At 34.6% G+C, this 18289-nt stretch overlaps 7 protein-coding genes across 7 annotated transcripts; 5 read left to right on the top strand and 2 right to left on the bottom strand.

The window, feature by feature from the left end:
• Positions 1–129: 129 nt before the first annotated feature.
• On the top strand, positions 130–3506 carry RO3G_14728 (uncharacterized protein; the record flags this gene model as incomplete). Its single annotated transcript, XM_067669312.1, has 10 exons — positions 130–221; positions 299–443; positions 502–592; positions 648–669; positions 833–1934; positions 2004–2506; positions 2559–2638; positions 2696–2855; positions 2917–3080; positions 3130–3506. 10 exons carry the CDS (start codon positions 130–132, stop codon positions 3504–3506), a joined length of 2736 nt encoding a protein of 911 aa, XP_067525413.1.
• Positions 3507–6008: 2502 nt separating this feature from the next.
• On the top strand, positions 6009–6345 carry RO3G_14727 (uncharacterized protein; the record flags this gene model as incomplete). The annotated part of the gene is made up of 2 exons (XM_067669311.1): positions 6009–6182; positions 6241–6345. 2 exons carry the CDS (start codon positions 6009–6011, stop codon positions 6343–6345), a joined length of 279 nt encoding a protein of 92 aa, XP_067525412.1.
• Positions 6346–6430: 85 nt separating this feature from the next.
• On the bottom strand, positions 6431–6820 carry RO3G_14726 (60S ribosomal protein eL18; the record flags this gene model as incomplete). The annotated part of the gene is made up of 1 exon (XM_067669310.1): positions 6431–6820. One exon carries the CDS (start codon positions 6818–6820, stop codon positions 6431–6433), a length of 390 nt encoding a protein of 129 aa, XP_067525411.1.
• A 3619-nt stretch (positions 6821–10439) lies between these two features.
• RO3G_14725 (uncharacterized protein) lies at positions 10440–10727 on the bottom strand (the record flags this gene model as incomplete). The annotated part of the gene is made up of 2 exons (XM_067669309.1): positions 10440–10537; positions 10682–10727. The coding sequence occupies 2 exons, from the start codon at positions 10725–10727 to the stop codon at positions 10440–10442; spliced, it is 144 nt and encodes a 47-aa protein (XP_067525410.1).
• Positions 10728–11088: 361 nt separating this feature from the next.
• RO3G_14724 (uncharacterized protein) lies at positions 11089–11599 on the top strand (the record flags this gene model as incomplete). The annotated part of the gene is made up of 2 exons (XM_067669308.1): positions 11089–11413; positions 11589–11599. The coding sequence occupies 2 exons, from the start codon at positions 11089–11091 to the stop codon at positions 11597–11599; spliced, it is 336 nt and encodes a 111-aa protein (XP_067525409.1).
• A 320-nt stretch (positions 11600–11919) lies between these two features.
• RO3G_14723 (uncharacterized protein) lies at positions 11920–12897 on the top strand (the record flags this gene model as incomplete). Its single annotated transcript, XM_067669307.1, has 1 exon — positions 11920–12897. One exon carries the CDS (start codon positions 11920–11922, stop codon positions 12895–12897), a length of 978 nt encoding a protein of 325 aa, XP_067525408.1.
• Positions 12898–17162: 4265 nt separating this feature from the next.
• Positions 17163–18242, top strand: RO3G_14722 (uncharacterized protein; the record flags this gene model as incomplete). Its single annotated transcript, XM_067669306.1, has 1 exon — positions 17163–18242. One exon carries the CDS (start codon positions 17163–17165, stop codon positions 18240–18242), a length of 1080 nt encoding a protein of 359 aa, XP_067525407.1.
• Between the last annotated feature and the right edge of the window lie 47 nt (positions 18243–18289).

Below are 18289 nucleotides of genomic sequence, written 5' to 3'. Positions count from 1 at the left end.
TGCAACTTTCCTGGGAACACAATACCGGAACTGCTTGAGGCGTTTTTTTTTTTCTAAAAAAAAAAAAAAAAATAAACGTCTCGATCCCAAATAAAGTGCTTTTTTTCTGTAACTTGATAAAACAAAAAGATGGAGACAAGCTTATTTTCCCCTAATTTAATAAAAGGGCTAACTGATAAAACATATGACAGAAGAAAAGCTGCAGCATTAGACATTGAAAGGTATATTTGTTGCTTTTATTCTATAGCAAAAGCGATCCTTTTTTGAGAAAGATTTAATGAAAAAAGTTCGTTACTAGACTTGTACGTGAACATGAAAAATCAGAGGAATCCATTACCCAAATTGTCGATGCACTTGTTCAAGAATTTGTCTATTCCAATAACCCTTATGCACGTTATGGTGGTTTGATAGGTTTGGCAGCGACTTCAATTGCCTTAGGACAAGTAACGTAAAACTTGTATATGATAAAACTCAGGCCAAATTCTAAGTGATGGTATTTAGGGGGTTTCGAAATACTTGGATATCATTGTTCCACCCATATTAACATGCTTCAGTAATCAGGATCAAAAGGTTAGATACTATGCTTGTGAAAGTATGTACAACATTGCAAAAGTGGCAAAAGGCGAAGTATTAAGATACTTTAATAGTATCTTTGATGCTTTATGCAAAGTGAGTAATTTTTATCATCACGGTAAACAAAAACAAATAACTTACTTCTTCACAAGTTATCAGCAGATTCAGAAATAAGTGTAAAAAATGGTGCAGAATTACTGGATCGTTTAATCAAGGATATTGTATCCGAATTAGCTACAACATACGAATCTTTATATAGTGAACCCTACAATCCTCCAGAGTCCGGTCAAGAATTATTCACGCCTTCCTCTTTACCTCGAAACACTGCTTTTTCTTTGCCTCGATTTATACCATTATTGAGCCAACGTATTTATGTTCGAAATTCTGCTTCAAGGCAATTTTTAGTATCCTGGATGTGTGTTTTGGATTCAATTCCTGATTTGGAGCTTGTATCATTTTTACCTGAATTTTTGGATGGATTAATACGTTGTTTGAATGATGCGAGTGAAGACGTGAGAGTAGCCACAGGTGGATTATTACAGGATTTTTTGGGTGAGATCAAAGAGGCTGCTGCTGCACGTCAAATCAGACAACAAAACGAATTTCAAATATATCTTAAAGATCAAAAGCGTAAACCCAAACAAATTGCTGCTGCAATCACTGCTACTTCATCTGTTTCTTCCAACTCTGCTACACCAACTGTAGAAACAACAACACCATCAAACGATGCCGAGGATATAAGCGAGGATGTTACAGAGGATACACAAGTTGAAGCAAAAGAAGAGGCGTCGACTGTAAGTAGTTCCGTATTGGATGTCGAAGACGAGAAGATTGATGCCGAGAATGATGGACATGGTAAAGGAACATATGTGCCCGGTCAAGGCGTGATTGTTCAATATGCAAAGATTGTGGAAATTTTAGTCAACCATTTATCCTCGACCGAAGAAGAGATTCAAAAGACAGCACTTTTGTGGATAAACGCCTTTATAGATATCGCAAAGGACGTGATCATCCAGTTTACTCCAGAAATAATCAAAGAGGTGCTGCCATGCTTGGCTCATTCTGTCACAGCTATACGTTTGATTGCATTAGATACAAATCAGAAACTACAAAAATTAGTTTTGGAAACTTCTATTGTGCCTACTTTTCCTGAGCCAACTTCAAGTGTCAGTGATCCGTCTGGAAGCCCACAACAGATACGATTGACACAAAAAATGACCAGTAGCAACGAAGGAAGAGATCCATTTGACTACCAAGCAACTGTAGCTAATTTACGTCTACAGTTTTTGAACCAACATGAGGAAACTCGTGTTGCTAGTCTAGACTGGCTCTTAATGCTTCATAAGAAGGCTCCCAATAAGGTAACTACCATGCAGGATGGTTTTGATGTATAAGGCTCTTAGCAGTTTTCTATTTTTCCTTTTCTGTAGATATTAATGTCTGATGATGGTACGTTCCCAGCATTGTTAAAAACTTTATCAGATTCTTCAGAAGAAGTGGTTCGCAGAGATTTGCAGTTACTAGCGCAAATATCCTTTTATTCAGACCAAGACTATTTTCGTGGTTTCATGGTAAGCTTGTTATCACTCTTCAGCACCGATAGAAGGTTATTGGAAACAAGAGGAAGCCTTATTATACGGCAATTATGCATGAGCTTAGATCCTGAACGTATCTATTGTACAATGGCAGACATTTTAGAAGTGGATGATGACCTTGAATTTGCTAGTATCATGATACAAAATTTGAATATCATATTAATCACAGCTTCTGAGCTGTCTGATCTTCGCAAAAGACTTAGAAACCTGGATAATAAGGAGAACCAAAGATTGTTTAATGCGCTCTACAGATCATGGTGTCATAATGCCATCTCTGCTTTCTCACTTTGCTTATTATCTCAGGCATATGAACATGCATCCAACATGCTCCAAACATTGTAAGCACATTTGCATAACAATACAACCTCCAGTTTACTTATTAATATTTAGTGCTGAGCTTGAGATAACCGTTAACCTACTAATTCAAGTAGACAAATTAGTTCAGTTACTAGAATCTCCGGTGTTTACATGTAGGTTCTTAAAAAAAAAAGATAGGGATAATTTGATACTTATACATGTTTAAACAGATCTTAGACTTCAATTGCTGGAGCCTGAAAAATACCCATATTTATTCAAATGCTTATATGGCATATTGATGCTACTACCACAATCCTCTGCATTTTCAACTCTTCGTAATAGACTTAGCAGCGTTTCATCGCTAGGATTTTTGCATGTGTTACCAAAAAGGTAAAAAAAAAAAAAGAGAGAGGCTTTAATGCTCCATAGATCTAATAACAATTGGAATAAGCCCTATCGCAGCAACAACTACGAATGCAGCCACATCAACTACATCTACTGAAAAAAGACAGGCAGCAAAAGCCAAGATCGAAGAAGCGAATGCGATTAGGTATCAAGAGCTTTTACAACACTTTAAGCAAGTCCAAGCTAGGCACGAAAAGCAAAGAAGACAATGTAAAGAATAAAAACAAGAAAAATTACTATATTGATACACTCTATTTAGCATTACTAAGCGCTGCTCGTACAAGCACTTTTACAAGGTCAAGACGGTCAAAAATAGCGTATGGCGATGGAAGTGGATCTCCTGGAAGTAGTCAACAAAATTTACAACTTGGAAGAGATGAGAATATGATGAGCAGCAACAACAAAGGACTGGGAATCTTATCAAATAATGCGGCGATCAACACGACATCCAGTAGTGCTGCTGTTGGCACTAGTGGGATTCGGAGTGGGATGGCTAATTTAGGATTAGCAAGCTCTGCCACTGGAAGTGATGCAAACAATAGCAATATGAATGCAAATAGCAGTCATGCAAAGTCTTCAGGAAACACAACTGGAGGTACAGCCAGCCGAATGATGGCAAGAAGAACTCGACGATAATAAAGAAAATATAAATAAAAACTTCATAAAGACATATATATTTATAAACTACTCTACAAAAAAGATGATTTTTGCGAATAGAGTAAAAAGAATGCTTTTTACCTTTGAAAAAAGAAAAAAAAAATAAGTCCAAACAAAGAAAAAAGGACTCTTATAGATGTTGAACGACTGATGACTAGGGAAAGGCTATCTTCTTTGACAAGTGGAAAACCAACGTTTGGGAGTACTGACGGAGCCGAATTCTATTGGGTTTTGTAAGTTGTGCTATATTATTTTGGCACCATTATGTGTCTTAGAATTTCTCCAGAACACTTGTCTGTAATCCTTCCAGACTAATGAAAGCCAAATAAGCCAAGTTATGGAACTTTTTAGATAGAAGAAATAAAGTTGCCCTTTATTAAATGTTATCCTCCATGTATATCTGTATATTCTTTTTTAAATCTTGTGATGCAGAATAACCGGGACTTCTTTTGACTTGGGATCAATGATTTAAAAGTTCGCTTGCGTACTCTATATTTGGAAGATTCATCATATTGTATTTCCATTGGGCCATTTCTATATTTAGTTTCTGTTCTTTTGTTCATAGAATTGATATTGGCATATTCTTGAGCATGTTTATTGTTATTAAAAGACTTTATACAAACAAAGGAAAGTTTTGTTTTATATTAACAGATATAATACAAAGGTTTGGCTGAACTTCTCTCTTATTTCAAGGCTTTACAAGTTGGAATAATAGACGTATAAGTAAACTATTGTATTCTGTTTTTATTGATCACCCAATTGGCTTCTCTTTCCAAACCCTCTTATAATCCTTTCACTTTGATAGTATGAAGCAAATTGTAAAATATATTAAATACGAAAGAAAGAGTATTCATCTTTTATTCAATTACCATGCGTGTATTATATTTTTCAAGTTGCTTATTTTAGCAGGCGGTTAAATCTTTACTTTTATGACTATGTTTCCTTTTGGGAAGTCGAGCTTAATTTATAAAATTCCACGCTGCCTCATAAGGCTTCAGGCCCAATTCTTTTGCTATTATCAACAGGCATATTAGTTTATTTGAACATGAGTAATTTGGTATTACCTAGCCAACATCATCACGCCGAGGTATTTTTCTATGTATACATTTTGCATTCTAATTCTGTATTTATTTTTCACTTGTATTTTGCTCGGTACCGTTGTTGGATTTACCGCCTTCTACCTTTGTCCTTGCTTTGATGAGTGGCTTCTGGCCCTCCCACTTTCACATTAATAACGTCATAGGAGAAATTACCCAAAGAATAGTCGTAGTCATTGCACTTGTCTTGGGCCCAACCACGTTAACATAATTATCAATTTTAGAACAAGCCCCAATTCTTTTTATATTGATATGAAAAGCAGCCTCGTTAATGAATGTGTAACTATTGAGATAGTCTATAGCGATCTCCATTCATTACTTGACCTGATGCCAATAATCTTTTCTAGTTCATATAACCAACTATAAAAATCCTGCGCCTCTTATCTAGATCTGGCCGTCCTCCAACAGGATTTTTAGTAGTTTTTGTTTGTGGATCTTTTTTATATCCATCATACTATCCTTGGATAGCCCATGTAGGCATACATAGCTTCTTTGCAGGTTCGGCTACTTTCAAATCCTTTTCATAAACTAGCTCAAAGGAATACCCTTTATCCTAATTTGCGTATTTTCTGTAGACATGTCTTTCTATTTTGAAGGAGACTTGAATATCAACTCATTAGTGTGCTCAGCTTTCTTTTTTTTTATAGTTTGTTTTTCGAAGTTTTAATTCAATTTATTTATTATAGTTTGCAATACTATCTAGAGGATAAGTTTCATAATCAGCCTTCATTTCAGTAATCACTGTTTCTTGCACTAATTTTGCAGTCATCATTATGCACAAAAACTCTCATATCGTATAGCTAAACAACGTAAACAGAAGTAATAAAAAAGGGGTACTACGAAATAATTATTTTATAACTGAATTCAGCTAAATAGGTTTTTATTTTATTTTTGGCTAAAATGGATTCAAGGAAATAGTCAATAGCATTTTTATAGTTTAGCTAACTTTTTCGAAAGTTTGATGAATAATTTTCTGGAAATAGCGTATTACAATGGATGATGTTATAACAAAGCGAGTGTACTGTTATATAAAACATTATTGTTCTCACAATTGTTTGCATAATATCAATTAATATATATTCTCCGACTGAAACATCAAATTTACTATCTGCATAATGATGTTGAAGCTTTCTAGAATCATTCTATAGAAAGAATTTCTTGAAGTAAACAGTTTTAGCAAGCGCTTCAAATCCAATTAAAAGCACAATGTTGTATATAACAGGGACTGTTTCTTTCTTAAAAAAATGATATATCTCAAGATTAAAACTACATTATGATCGTTAAAACACCGACGTAAACATGCTTCTACCAATTAATGCATAAATATACCCAGGTAAACAATTCATTTGCCTTTTTTTTTCTCTTTTTTTTTTATATGTCAAAAATGTCTTCTGCATTTGTCAAATTCACTGCTATTCGTAACCTCTTGAGACGTCGTTCATTGCACATAACCTCTACTGCCCGTACCGATGCTGTTCGTTCTGAAGGAGCAACAACAGGTACCAAAGGATTTGGTGACAAAGAAAAGGCAGAGGAAGCTCTTTGGGCTCGTAAACATGTAAGATCTTAAATACATACTAGAGAGATAAACTAAACAGATGTTCTCTTTTTTATAGGATGCTGAATTGCTTAACAAATTAAAACAGTCACTGGCAGAGCAGAAGAAATCCACTGATGAAATCAAAAGAAAGATTATTGAATTAGAAGAAAAGCATAAATAAATTGTCTTGTTTTCTAACCAAAAAAAAGAGAGAGAGAAGAACGTTTTTTTTGTTGGTGTTTATCTCTTTTATTTGAATCCAACCTTTAGACCTTGAAACCACGAGAAGCACGCTTACCACGAGCACGTTCAAACTTACGGCCCTTGGAACGAACGTAAGGCTTCTTGTTCTTGTGAGGACCGAAACCAAAGTGCTTGACGGATTCACGAGCGTTCTTGGCACCACGGATGAGGATGGTGTTGGAACCAGTAGGGGCACGGAGAGCCAATTGATCCAAGGTCAAACATTCACCACCAGCCTTTAAGATACGGGCCTTGGCAGTCTTGGTGAAGTGAAGGGCTGCAACAGAGAGCTTGGGAAGATCAAGAAGACGAGAGTCGTCGGTGACAGTACCAACAACGACAGTAGTCTTGTTTTCCTTGGTGTTACGGACGATGCGGGAAACGGTGACAGGAGGACGATTGACGCGGGACATAAAGAGACGCTTCAAGACGACCTTGTTGAATTCGGCATCAGTGCGACGAGCAAGGAAACGGTAAAGCTAATTTAATATATTCAGTCAGATAAATCGCCATGTTTTACTCCACATTCAAGTTGTATTATTTTACCTTGACTAACAAAGCCAAGTAAACGTTGTCAGACTTGGGAGCAGTACGGTTGGAGTTCTTAACGTGGTGACGTTTAAGGTCAATACCCTTTTAGGTAAAAAAAAAAAAAAATAGATTTTTAGTATACATTCTGCTTCTATTATCCCTTTCTTTCTTTTCTCTCAATGCCGTATAAACACTATGCTGGATTCTCTCTTTGGTTGATAAAGTATTGCTTTATATTAAATGTTAAATTCCACTTGGTTTATCAAATAAAATGCTATATTTCCACCACTTTTGTGCTTTCTTCTCCTCTTGTATATCTAAAATGTGATTACTATAATTTTGTTTAAAAGCATTGTTGATGTTTCCATTTTTTTTTCTTTGCTACATATTAGTAAGCTGATATTTTGATGAAAAAAATATCCATGCATCCATCTTTTGTTTCAAGCGATCCATTCAACATAGTGTTTATAGGCCCTTTCTCCCCCCTAAACAAAAAGCGCATTACCATTTTAGACTACTAGGAGAAGAGGATGATTTCAGGTTTCGCCCATGTTGTATTGAATATATTGTGCTTTGAACTTGCTTCTTATTTTCTTGGAGTCCCGATAAAGCATAATTGTTCCGCGGTCCGGATTATGTTTAGAAACGATTCGCTCATACGCATTTTCTCAAAAATTTTGTCGCATTTTAGGAATTTATTATGTCACAATCTTTAAATTAATTATGTTACACTTTTTAGTTGGAATCGTCAATAGTGATTGTAGCTGTTATATCTTTTCCTCAAAACACGAATTAAAGTCTAGTACAGTTACAATGAGCTATCAACTCCTCTTTGAAGATGAGAAAGGGAAAGTTGTTGACGAAAATGGAAATGATCCAATGGAGGTTCCTTTTCAACTAGAAGAGTTGTCCTCATGCTCTCTTTATATTGAGACAAGAGAAAAATTCTGCAAACTGCTGCAAAGTAAGTGCAATTTTATTGAAAAAACAGCAAAGTGGTCGAAGTGGTTAAAACTATTAAGAGCGTTAAAAAAAAGCAAGATAGATCTACGTGCTAAAGACGAATTAAAGGTTTATATCGTTCACCTAGTCAAAATTCAGCCAAGGAACAGCGCAAGAACAGCTGCTTCAGGGCTCAACTTTCAGCCAAGAACTTTTCAGAGATGATAAAACGTTTGGAAAGAAGATCCAGACTCTTTGTTCAAGAAAATTGGCGGGCCTTGTATCATCAGGTCTGAGGGTGGGCTTGCCGTAACCACCAAACAATTGGTCTCTGATTTTTATTTCAAGTATCCTAATGCCGCAGCAGACCGACTTACCGATCGATTAACTGACAGTTTTGAAGTCCTCTCGATCTCAAAAGGAACAGTTTATCGCTGTTTGTATGATTCATGGTCTTTCACTGTTTTGTTCCCAAAAATAAAAATGGAGGATTTCTCGAAATGAAAGTATGTCGACATTAGAAGGTGTAACATAAAGCTATGTCAGAGTAGATTTATTTCTTTGTTATAATTCATCACGTATGCATACGTACCCGAAATTTCAAAGTTGCCACGCTATAATTTATACCTCTCATGCGTGTATGCTACGTCAATGAACTTTATGATATCTCTAGCTCGGATGTATGCAACTATTCTTAAAAGACATATTTCGCTAAAAACTAACGCGTTGCAAATGTATCAAAAGAAAAAAAAAGGAAATGCTCAGGTAAAACGATAAACTTTTATTACAATTAACAATATAAAAACGAGACATGCTTAATGGTCGGTAAATCTTGAAAAGAAGTTTTTCTCTACTGTCATCAAATTTAGCAAGAAGCTTCTCATCGCCAATCAGCTTCTCCGCATCAAGAATGTAAAGCTCGTTGTTTTTGTAAAACGTATCTGGCTACCTTTTTTATGCTTGTGTTCTCACTAAGAATTTGCTTTAAGTTCACTGAGTTAGAAGTTAGCCCAGCAAAGTCGATGCATACAAGGCACACCATTTTTCTGGTTGTCTGTAGGTACTTTAGCATATCTAAAAATAGTCAATACGGAATACACACAAATGATCATTAGTGTATTTTGTTAAACAGCTACCTTGTGTATTGCCATGAGCATCTTTTAATCCATCTTCAATCCTAAAAAATGATTCTTATGATTTCCATGCAAAAATGTCTTCTTCTATCATCAATATAAAAATTGTGTCGAGTAGTCCTCTTAGAACATCACAGGGAACACTTGTTTCAAGTTGAAGCTTTTGATTTTCTGATTCAAAGATTTTAAAATGTACACGATTTATTCTAAAGCTTGTTTATACATTATACTATAGCATAGGAAGATCAATAAAATCATACTATTGTAAATATACCACGCTTCAAACCATATGCGAGATTGACATAAAAAGCTCACACGAAATATTTATGCAGAAAGTAGATCAGCTTTGTTCAATTTTATTTGTAGACGTTTTCAAAGGGAGCTTGGTTTCAAGTAGAGTCAAGGTTGCTTTTGTGCAAAACACAAAAAGCCAAAACCTTTGTGTAAGCTATATTCTCATAATACATAAGCTTTCACCATCAAATATTTTCTAAGTGTATGAAAATCTTAAAGAGAAAACCTAAATCGAGTTATACAACGCATCCAAAGCAAGGTGAATGCACTTTGAATTTTTATTTTTCTTTGTCCAAATCGCCCGAATATCAATAGAAAACTTGTATTAATACAAAGGCTCCTTTTTGTTTTAATGACTGTATGTAGTGAATCTATTTTAAAAGACTCTTCTCTTGTCCCTGGTACAGTATATCAGCCAGTAGGTGTACTTTTGTACAACTGATACCTTTTTGAAATTAGACGCCGATCAAATATAAGACTTTCCTTTTTTTGTTGTTCTTCCTTTCTTACTGAAAGATCAATAAAAGTAAGAATGCTCATCCTGAGACATAACACTTTGTCATCTGAAGAACTTTTCACTATCGAGCGTGTAAGTAGCTAGACGTCCACGATTGCCAAGATTTCTTCAATCTATATTTTATGTCTGTAGAAAATGCTTAAAATAGCTGATCAGAATTATGAAGTAAACAATCTACAGCATTTCAATATACTTAACAAATCGAGAGCAGAACTATATGGTTACATACTTGGATTTTCGGAGCGAATGGATCTGTGCAATTCCATAGGTGTCACACCTTCTGAATTTCTTGATTTTTTGGTTGATGTTGATCAGGGCTATCTACCGAACGCATATCATTCATTTTATCATGCAGTAGATGTAGCACTTGCTTTATACCAAATGGTGTATCAATACGATGTAGAAAGTTACCTTTCTAGGATTGATTTAGCTGCTTTATTCATAGCAGGTTTATGTCATGACATTGGTCACGTAAGAGAAATGAAGGGAGAGAGAGAGAATAAAACAGGGTTTTTTTTTAACAACAAATGAGTAACCTGGTAAAAATAATAATTATCAAGTCAATTTAAAGACAGAGTTAGCAAAGAACTATTCAAATAAGTCAGTGTTAGAAAGTTATTCATGCACACTCACAATGGATTTATTGTCAAAACATCGACTGTTAAGGCACTTGGAGCAAACAAGTGCATCGTTTGGTTTACGTACGACAGAACCTGAAATGAAAACAGCCATCATTAAGATGATATTAGCAACAGACATGATATTTCATTATGAATTGCAGGAGAATTCAGCAAATCTGTTGGAACTAATAGTGGATTATGAAGAAGAAAATTATAAAAAGCATAAGCCGAGCTTACCTCCAACAGCAGAAGAGATAGAAGACGAACCAGAGATGAGAGACATATTTTCAAGCCAAGGAACAGAAAGTGCAATAGATTATTTTAGAAAAAAGTCATATTTTGAAGATTCAATTCCACTTTATCTAAAAAATATGTCACAGCTATCTGCAAGTCCTGAAAGAGTCGAAGGTGTGGATTATTTAGGGATGAATCATGTTACAAAAAATATTAGCAACACACCTTCTAGTTACATCATGGAACCGCAACAAAGGCTGATTCTATGTCAAATAGTACTCCATGCAGCCGATATAAGTAATGCACTTCGGCCATGGCCCATTTGTAAGAGATGGTCTGATTTAGTATGTGAAGAGTTCTTTTGCCAAGGGGAAGCAGAGCAGGCAAATGGATTGCCTATTTCCCCTAATATGGATAGAAATCAGGTGAGCCAAACAACGATTGGTTTACAATTTGGCGACTTTGTGGTGAGCCCCTACTTTGAAGTATTTGCTGCATTATTTCCAAAAGCGGTCGAGTTACTCAACACATTGGCTGAAAATCGCATTGAATGGCTCAAAATGGAGCAAGCATTAGCCACATATGAAGAAGAAATAAAGAAAGGAAGCGAAACACTGCCGACAGACATGTTACCAGATGATAGGCCCATTATTAACCCAACAGGTAGAAGAGTCAGTGTGGCTGCAGGTATGATTGTCATTCCTGATGAACTAGAGGAAAGAACAGTCGGGAGCGGTAAAAATAAAAGAAAATATTGGAGTGTTCGAAGTGTTAGTCATAGTGAAGCATTGGATACTCAAAAAATACCAGAAGCTGTATGTAGACGAAAAAGTGAAGAGCCGATGAGAAAGATAAAAACTACCATTGTTCCAATTAGGAAACCCACAAAAGAAGCATTTTCTGTGAATAGTCAAAGATTAAACTAATGTTTTGTACTACCGTTTTATTATTTTTACCTTTTTTTTTTTTCTCATCTTTTTTTTTTCCCTTTTTTCATTTAAAATATGAATTATTTAAATTTTTTACTTAATCTTTGTATACTTTCATCCATATTAAACCCAATTGAAACAATTGACATTATAAGTGAATTTGTTTCACTATTGATATTATCCGCAAGAAAGAAGAATGTACGCTCCATCATCATCTTGCTATTATCCTTTCCTATACCCATCATATCCTTACTGGCACATGAAGTGTATTATTTGTTCTTTAAAAGGCATATCCAATTAACACCAAGTAAAATGGTAAACAATGACGCAATAAGAAAAACAATTCAAAAAGTTGAAAATATAAACACAACACCCATACAAAAAGAGCCAATTGAGGCTATTTTTGACCCTGTCATTATTGAAAAAGAACAAGAAACAGATGAAACAGCCAGAACAGAAAAGGAACAAATAAATGAAACAGTAACAAACGATAAGGAAAAAATAGACGAAACAGTAGTAGTAGAGAGAGAACAGATAAATGACGAACCTTCAGTAGCATATCCTACGAAAGATGAAATCGAATTAGGCACCGCCAGCGAAAATAATGATGTGGTTGATAACGATTTACCACTTAAAAATATTCATGTGACATCAGTGTCACCCAGCAACGATGTCGAACCAGTCGCTCCGTACACGATTGATGCTGCTCATGAAACTGAAAGTACACATAGTGACAATACGCTAGAAGAAGAGCATCGAGACATAGTGGTTAAGGACACTATCAAACCTCTGTGTGATCAATTATTGAATGAACCTGAATCGAAGCAACCATTAGACTCAGTGAAAGTATTGGTGATGCAGGAGCAGCAAGAACCACAAAAACAACAAATAGAGCTACTTGATAGTCCGTTATCAGCACCAGCTACACCTGCTCTCACGCCGTCCAATCGACGTTCTGCAGCCAATTCAACCTGCTCTCGTAGAAGTAGTGATACCAGCACGACACATCACGCGAGTATAAAAGATAAGCTTCTTCAGCAAATAACGACCAATGAAGCATCACTCAATATTCCTCAAATTCCAGATGAATACAAGATGATGTCTCCACCACCCGTTCCTAGTGTGAGTAAAAGTAGATTTCCCTCTATTCGTCTAAAAAGAAAAAAGACTGTAAACAAAAAAGCATCAGAAGACTCGGTGCCTCCTGCTGAACCAAAATTATCTGTGTCCTCAAAGATACAAGATAAATTGAAAAAGTCTGGAAAAAGAATTAGCAAAATATTCATGTAAATTATATTCCTAGTATTCATATCCATAATAATCACTTCCTTTCTATCAAATAAATCAATCTTGTATATTTATTTTAACAATTGTACACTATTTTTGTCATTTAAGTAATAACCATAGTCTAGATGCAGATCATATGTGAGAATAAATTAGTGGCACATTTGCTATAAATTTAGCATCCTATGCTCACTGTTATTAAGCTTTTATTGAGCCTTTTTTGTGTTGGAGATCTTGAAAATATTTCATGTATTAATTTTTTGTTTATGAAGCACAAACAGTTATGCAATTTTATTTGAAAATAGATCATTAAAAGAATATTCTTTACAAGCTACATGTTCTATAGTTATGCTTCTCTATAAAACCTCTTTATTAGATCTGAGTTCATTTGTAATAAGCCAAAAAAAAAAAAAAAAAAAAAAAAAAAAAAAAAAAAAAGCTTGATTTTAAGGTAAAAAAGATCTTAACTGGGCACAAAACCAAATAAAGCTATTAAGAAGGGGGAGATCAAATCATAATAATAAAACTTTAATAGAAAGCTTTATACAATTCAAAGAAGAGATTATGGAAGTCCAAAGCTCAGTAATCTCTCAAGCAAAGAGAAAGAATACCGCCCCTTTATTTCTAAACAAAACCTTCACCTTTTGAAATAGTTGTCGATCTGTATTTGGCTACAATATTTGAATGCTCTTTTTCTACTTTGTTCTATATCTTTGATTTTAAAAATTGACTCAAGTAAAAGTAGGCCAAAAGAATTCATGAGCATTTATGACATTGTGAGGTTTTTCATTTTGGGTGTTTGTAGTGTGAATAAATTTGATCGAAAAGAGATTTCTGTGTAGGACTAAAGTTTTGAATCATGTTTACTTTCAAAACTGGTAACTAATTGAATACAAGTTCACTAGTAAGAAGTAATCACCAGATCTTATTAAGTATACGAAACCATTTTGAATAAAGTAAAATATAAAAGAATCACAATGAAGTATGTATTTCAAGGAGCTTTTTGTTATTGGTATTAAAAAAAAGATATTATTCGAGACTTTTATCTTTTGAGTTGTTTCTGTGCGTTTGTAATTCATTATCTTGAATGCATTTTATTCAGTTAAATAGAATTGACTACTTTGAAACAAAATTGTTACACTTTTTCCGGAAGTGTTTTGCGCATATGCAGTGACAATTGAGAAGTTTAGACATACTCATAAGTTACTATATGCATTTTTTAAGCTTTACTTTTATCCATTTTAAAAATTAATCTGTACCTCTTTTTTCTCCTCTTGATACCAATATCATGCAGTGAAATGAACATTCACTATAAACATCGTAAACAAGTTTCCTATCGTGAAACAGTGGTTCATTTTCAGCTGATTATGTGACCTCATTTTTGTTTTGGCAGCAAAGCATAGTTGATAAACATACCAATTGATATCTTTATGAAACCTACAAATGACTAAGAAAACGACATTGCTGGCAATAATCTTTTAATAAAAAAAGACGGCGATTTATTACAGGCAGATCGAGATATCTGCTATCCTTAAATCCTTTGATGGATCAACCAATATACTATCGTGCTATTGGGATATGAAAAGAGCATGAAAAAAAAGCACAAAAACGGCCAAGTCACAAAGTTGTTAATTTTATAATGAAGAGTGTACAAATATATGCTATAATCAGAGCCACTTTAAATGCTATGATTAGCTTGTCAGGTTCGATTCTTTTAAAAACGGATCCCATGGAAAAGTTCTCTTCTTTGTAACTATTACTATGAAAGCTGACACAAAAGAAGGCAATTATGGGTTAGTTCTTGGAGAAAAGATGTACCTATGCTGCTAATAATTATACTGAATCATATCTTAATTCGTAAAAGTTATATTACTTTGGTCTCACTAGAGATATTCGTGTAAATAAAATGATTCATGTTCTGTCAAAAGTTGTATCATTGACCATCGACAAGATACTGTACCTGTTTGATTTATCCAAGAGAATAAAAGGAACAAGAGAGGACGAGACTCGATAAAGAGATTGTTTTATTTAATAAGAAAATTGTACTCTATTTATACTTTTCATACACGGATAATATTTCATGTCATCGATTAATAATTAATGAGTATGATCTAGCTGATGACAAATAGATAAGGGTTACGTGTTCTTCTATTGTTATATTTGTCATAGAATACTCGTATATGATTGACTGCGGCTGACTGTGATTTAGTTCCTGGATTTAATATAGTTTAACCGTGCAATTACGCAGCATCTTATCCTTGATGAAGATTATCCGAATCAACCTGTAGCCTATCTATTGGATATATTTTACATGTAGCTTATTAATACTGTTTTCATATCGAGTTATGAATGATGGATACATCACTGTTCAATTTATTGCAAGAAAAAGATTTTATCAAGAACAAGAAAAGACAGAATAGACAGCATTGATATTGATAAATCAATCTATATAGTTACTGAAAACGTAAGTAATAAAAATTGGCTGATTTTTAATACCAACATGATTTAAGTATGCATTTGAAATAGTCTTTTGGATATGAACTCTTCTCTGACCTTACCCTCAATTATACCATTACTTGTCAGAATAACTATCTTTCTGATTGCCCATGACCTGATCAAGTTGGATTATACAAGCCTATCTTTTGTTTCAAGTGTAAATAGATATCTTATACTGCTAGAAAAGCTATTTTTTTTGTTGTTGTTGTCTCAATGAAGAAACAGCAGTCTATAATCACAAGAAGCTTAAAACAATATTGTCTCTAGATTAATAAACAATTTCTCTTTCTCTTGAAAAATACAAGAGCAACCATGAAATATTGAATGACAGGGTAAAAAACTTAAATAGAGTATATATAACTATGTCCTCTCACTCGATTCGAGTACTAATAGAAAAAGCTAAGCATGTTCTCCAAAGATCCATAAATTAGTTTTTTTTGCGGCTGCTCAAAGGTGGGCTTATTAAAAGACGTTCAACAATAGAAAAAAAGATAGCCATCACAGAATTCTCATATTTATTATCATGGATCTGATTAAACTATAACCCTGTAATATCTAAGTTTATCCATGCATGTGCACCTTACTAATTGTGTGGATATAACAGCATATAAAGAACTTGAATGAATTAATTGTAAAAAAGTTTTTCGAGTCTTTCAGATTGAAAAATAAGAGCAAAGCCATTCTTATGTAACCTTAGAACACCCGCCATATTCAAAACACCAAAAACTGAGGTCCTATCACAAAAAATCATTGTTTTTATATATGCATCTAGTGTCATTCATGTAGCAATAAAGAAGCCTTTGCCAAGACAAGAGACGCTTCAAATCGAAGACATGACGGCTATACTAAAAAAAAAAAAAAAAAAAAAAAAAAAAAAAAAAGGCGTGATACAGGATGTCGTATTTACCCCGTTAAATACTTATTATTCGTATGAGATTACTCAAACCTTATATAAGAAATAACAAGTACTGAATACATAATATTATATATTACATATTCTCTAAGACTCATTTACAATATTAACCATATACAATATTTATATTTTTTTTGTATAAGTGTAAACTTTATTAAAATTGAATTTTAATTATTCTAAATCTGGTAAAACCAAGTGCCGATTTTGTTGTAATAAAGCTAGAGCAGCAGACAGAGACCAAAGGGTGTCATCAAAGACGCATCTCCAGTGTTGTTTCCATACAGCTAAGAAAATGAAATCGAGTTGGCACATCGTTGTAGTATCTATCTGAAGGTTGTCTGCAGTGTCCTGAAACATCACTAGGGCTGTTGTATCCACACAACTAATAAAGTGAACATTCATGGATAAACTTGGATACTACAGAATTATAGTCTAACCAGATCTCTATTAATAAACGTGAGAATTCTGCAATAGCCAATCTTGCCCTGTTGTCCTACCAGCGTTCTAAAAGACTATATCGGAACCTGATTACAACAACGGCAGTTCAATCCTATTCTATAATTATCGTTAGATCAATAGTTTAATTACTTCATTGTCCCTTGATTCGTCAAGTAGACAGCGGCTATTGATTATCCACTATCCTTCCTTATATTCCATATCATTCTTTTAACCGATCAATTGAAATAGCGGTAAAGGCCCAGACATTCAAAAGGTATAAATACCCTCAATATTTTTTATTAATAAAGTCATATATACAATCACACCAAATAAATTTTCGGACAAAGAAATTTATTGAAAATAATTTTAACCTCATAACAAAATAAACTTGTCTTTTTCTCATCCATCAATACATTAAAAAAAAATGTCTGCTCAAATCTCTAAAGACTGCACCCGACCTTTAATTATATCTGAAGATGAAACAAAAGAAAGTAAAGCATGGGGGGTTTTTTATCTTCTTAGAACACATCATACGATTAGAGAGATTGCAGACCTTGTTGGATTGAACAGGTCTACTGTGCAAGCCATAAAAACCAAGATTGATGACTATGGCAGCCCTTTGCCTCACAAGCAAACAGGTCGTCCATTGAAAATAAATGAAAGAACTGAAAGGCACTTGAACAGGATTATTAGAGAGGATCCTTTTACCTCTTATAAAGAAATAAATGTGGAATTAGCAAAGCTAGATGTTTTTGTCTCTATAGAAACTCTTCGATCGTATGTCGATCGACTTGACTTCAAATCGTACAGAGCAGCCCACAAGCCTAGATTGACTGCAAGACACCGCAAAAGTAGGCTTCGCTGGGCGAAGGAACATCTCAATTGGACGGAAGACCAATGGAGAAGCGTTGTTTGGTCTGATGAGTCGCGCTTTTGTGTAGAAGGCAGTAAACGCGGAAAAAGAGTGCTCAGGAAGGAAGGAGAGCGTTATGACGAAAGAAATATAATACCCACAGTCAAGTGGGGTGGAGGTGGTGCTATGGTTTGGGGATGTTTTTGGGGAGGAGGTTTTGGACCTTTAGAAATTATTGATACCAGTTCCGTAGACCAAGAAAAATATATCAATATTTTGGCCAATAGGTTCCATCCTTGGTTTACAAATGTCACGGCACATCAGGAGAGGGATTTTATCTTCCAAGAGGATGGTGCTTCCTGTCATACTGGTGGTTATGCTCGATGGTGGAAGGAGACCCACCAAATCAGGGGTTTTGAGTACTGGCCTGCTCAAAGCCCTGATTTGAACCCCATTGAGCATGTTTGGAATGCTCTTGAAAGGCGAATTGAAAGAAAAAGATCATCGGTCAAAAACTTGGAGCAATTGAAGGTGGCTCTACGAGAAGAGTGGGAAAGAATGGACGATGAGTTTGCGGACCGATTAGTTCGAAGTATGAAGAGACGGTGTGAAGCAGTTATCAAAGCTAAAGGCGGCGCAACAGAATATTGAGAATTATTTTATGAATATATTCTTAAAATAAACATGTGAATCTTTCT

This window comes from Rhizopus delemar, genomic scaffold (assembly GCF_000149305.1).
Source record: "Rhizopus delemar RA 99-880 supercont3.14 genomic scaffold, whole genome shotgun sequence".
Classification (NCBI taxonomy): Eukaryota; Fungi; Mucoromycota; class Mucoromycetes; order Mucorales; family Rhizopodaceae; genus Rhizopus; species Rhizopus delemar.
Note: the sequence above shows the minus strand (reverse complement) of the source record. Positions and strands in the feature narration are given on the sequence as shown.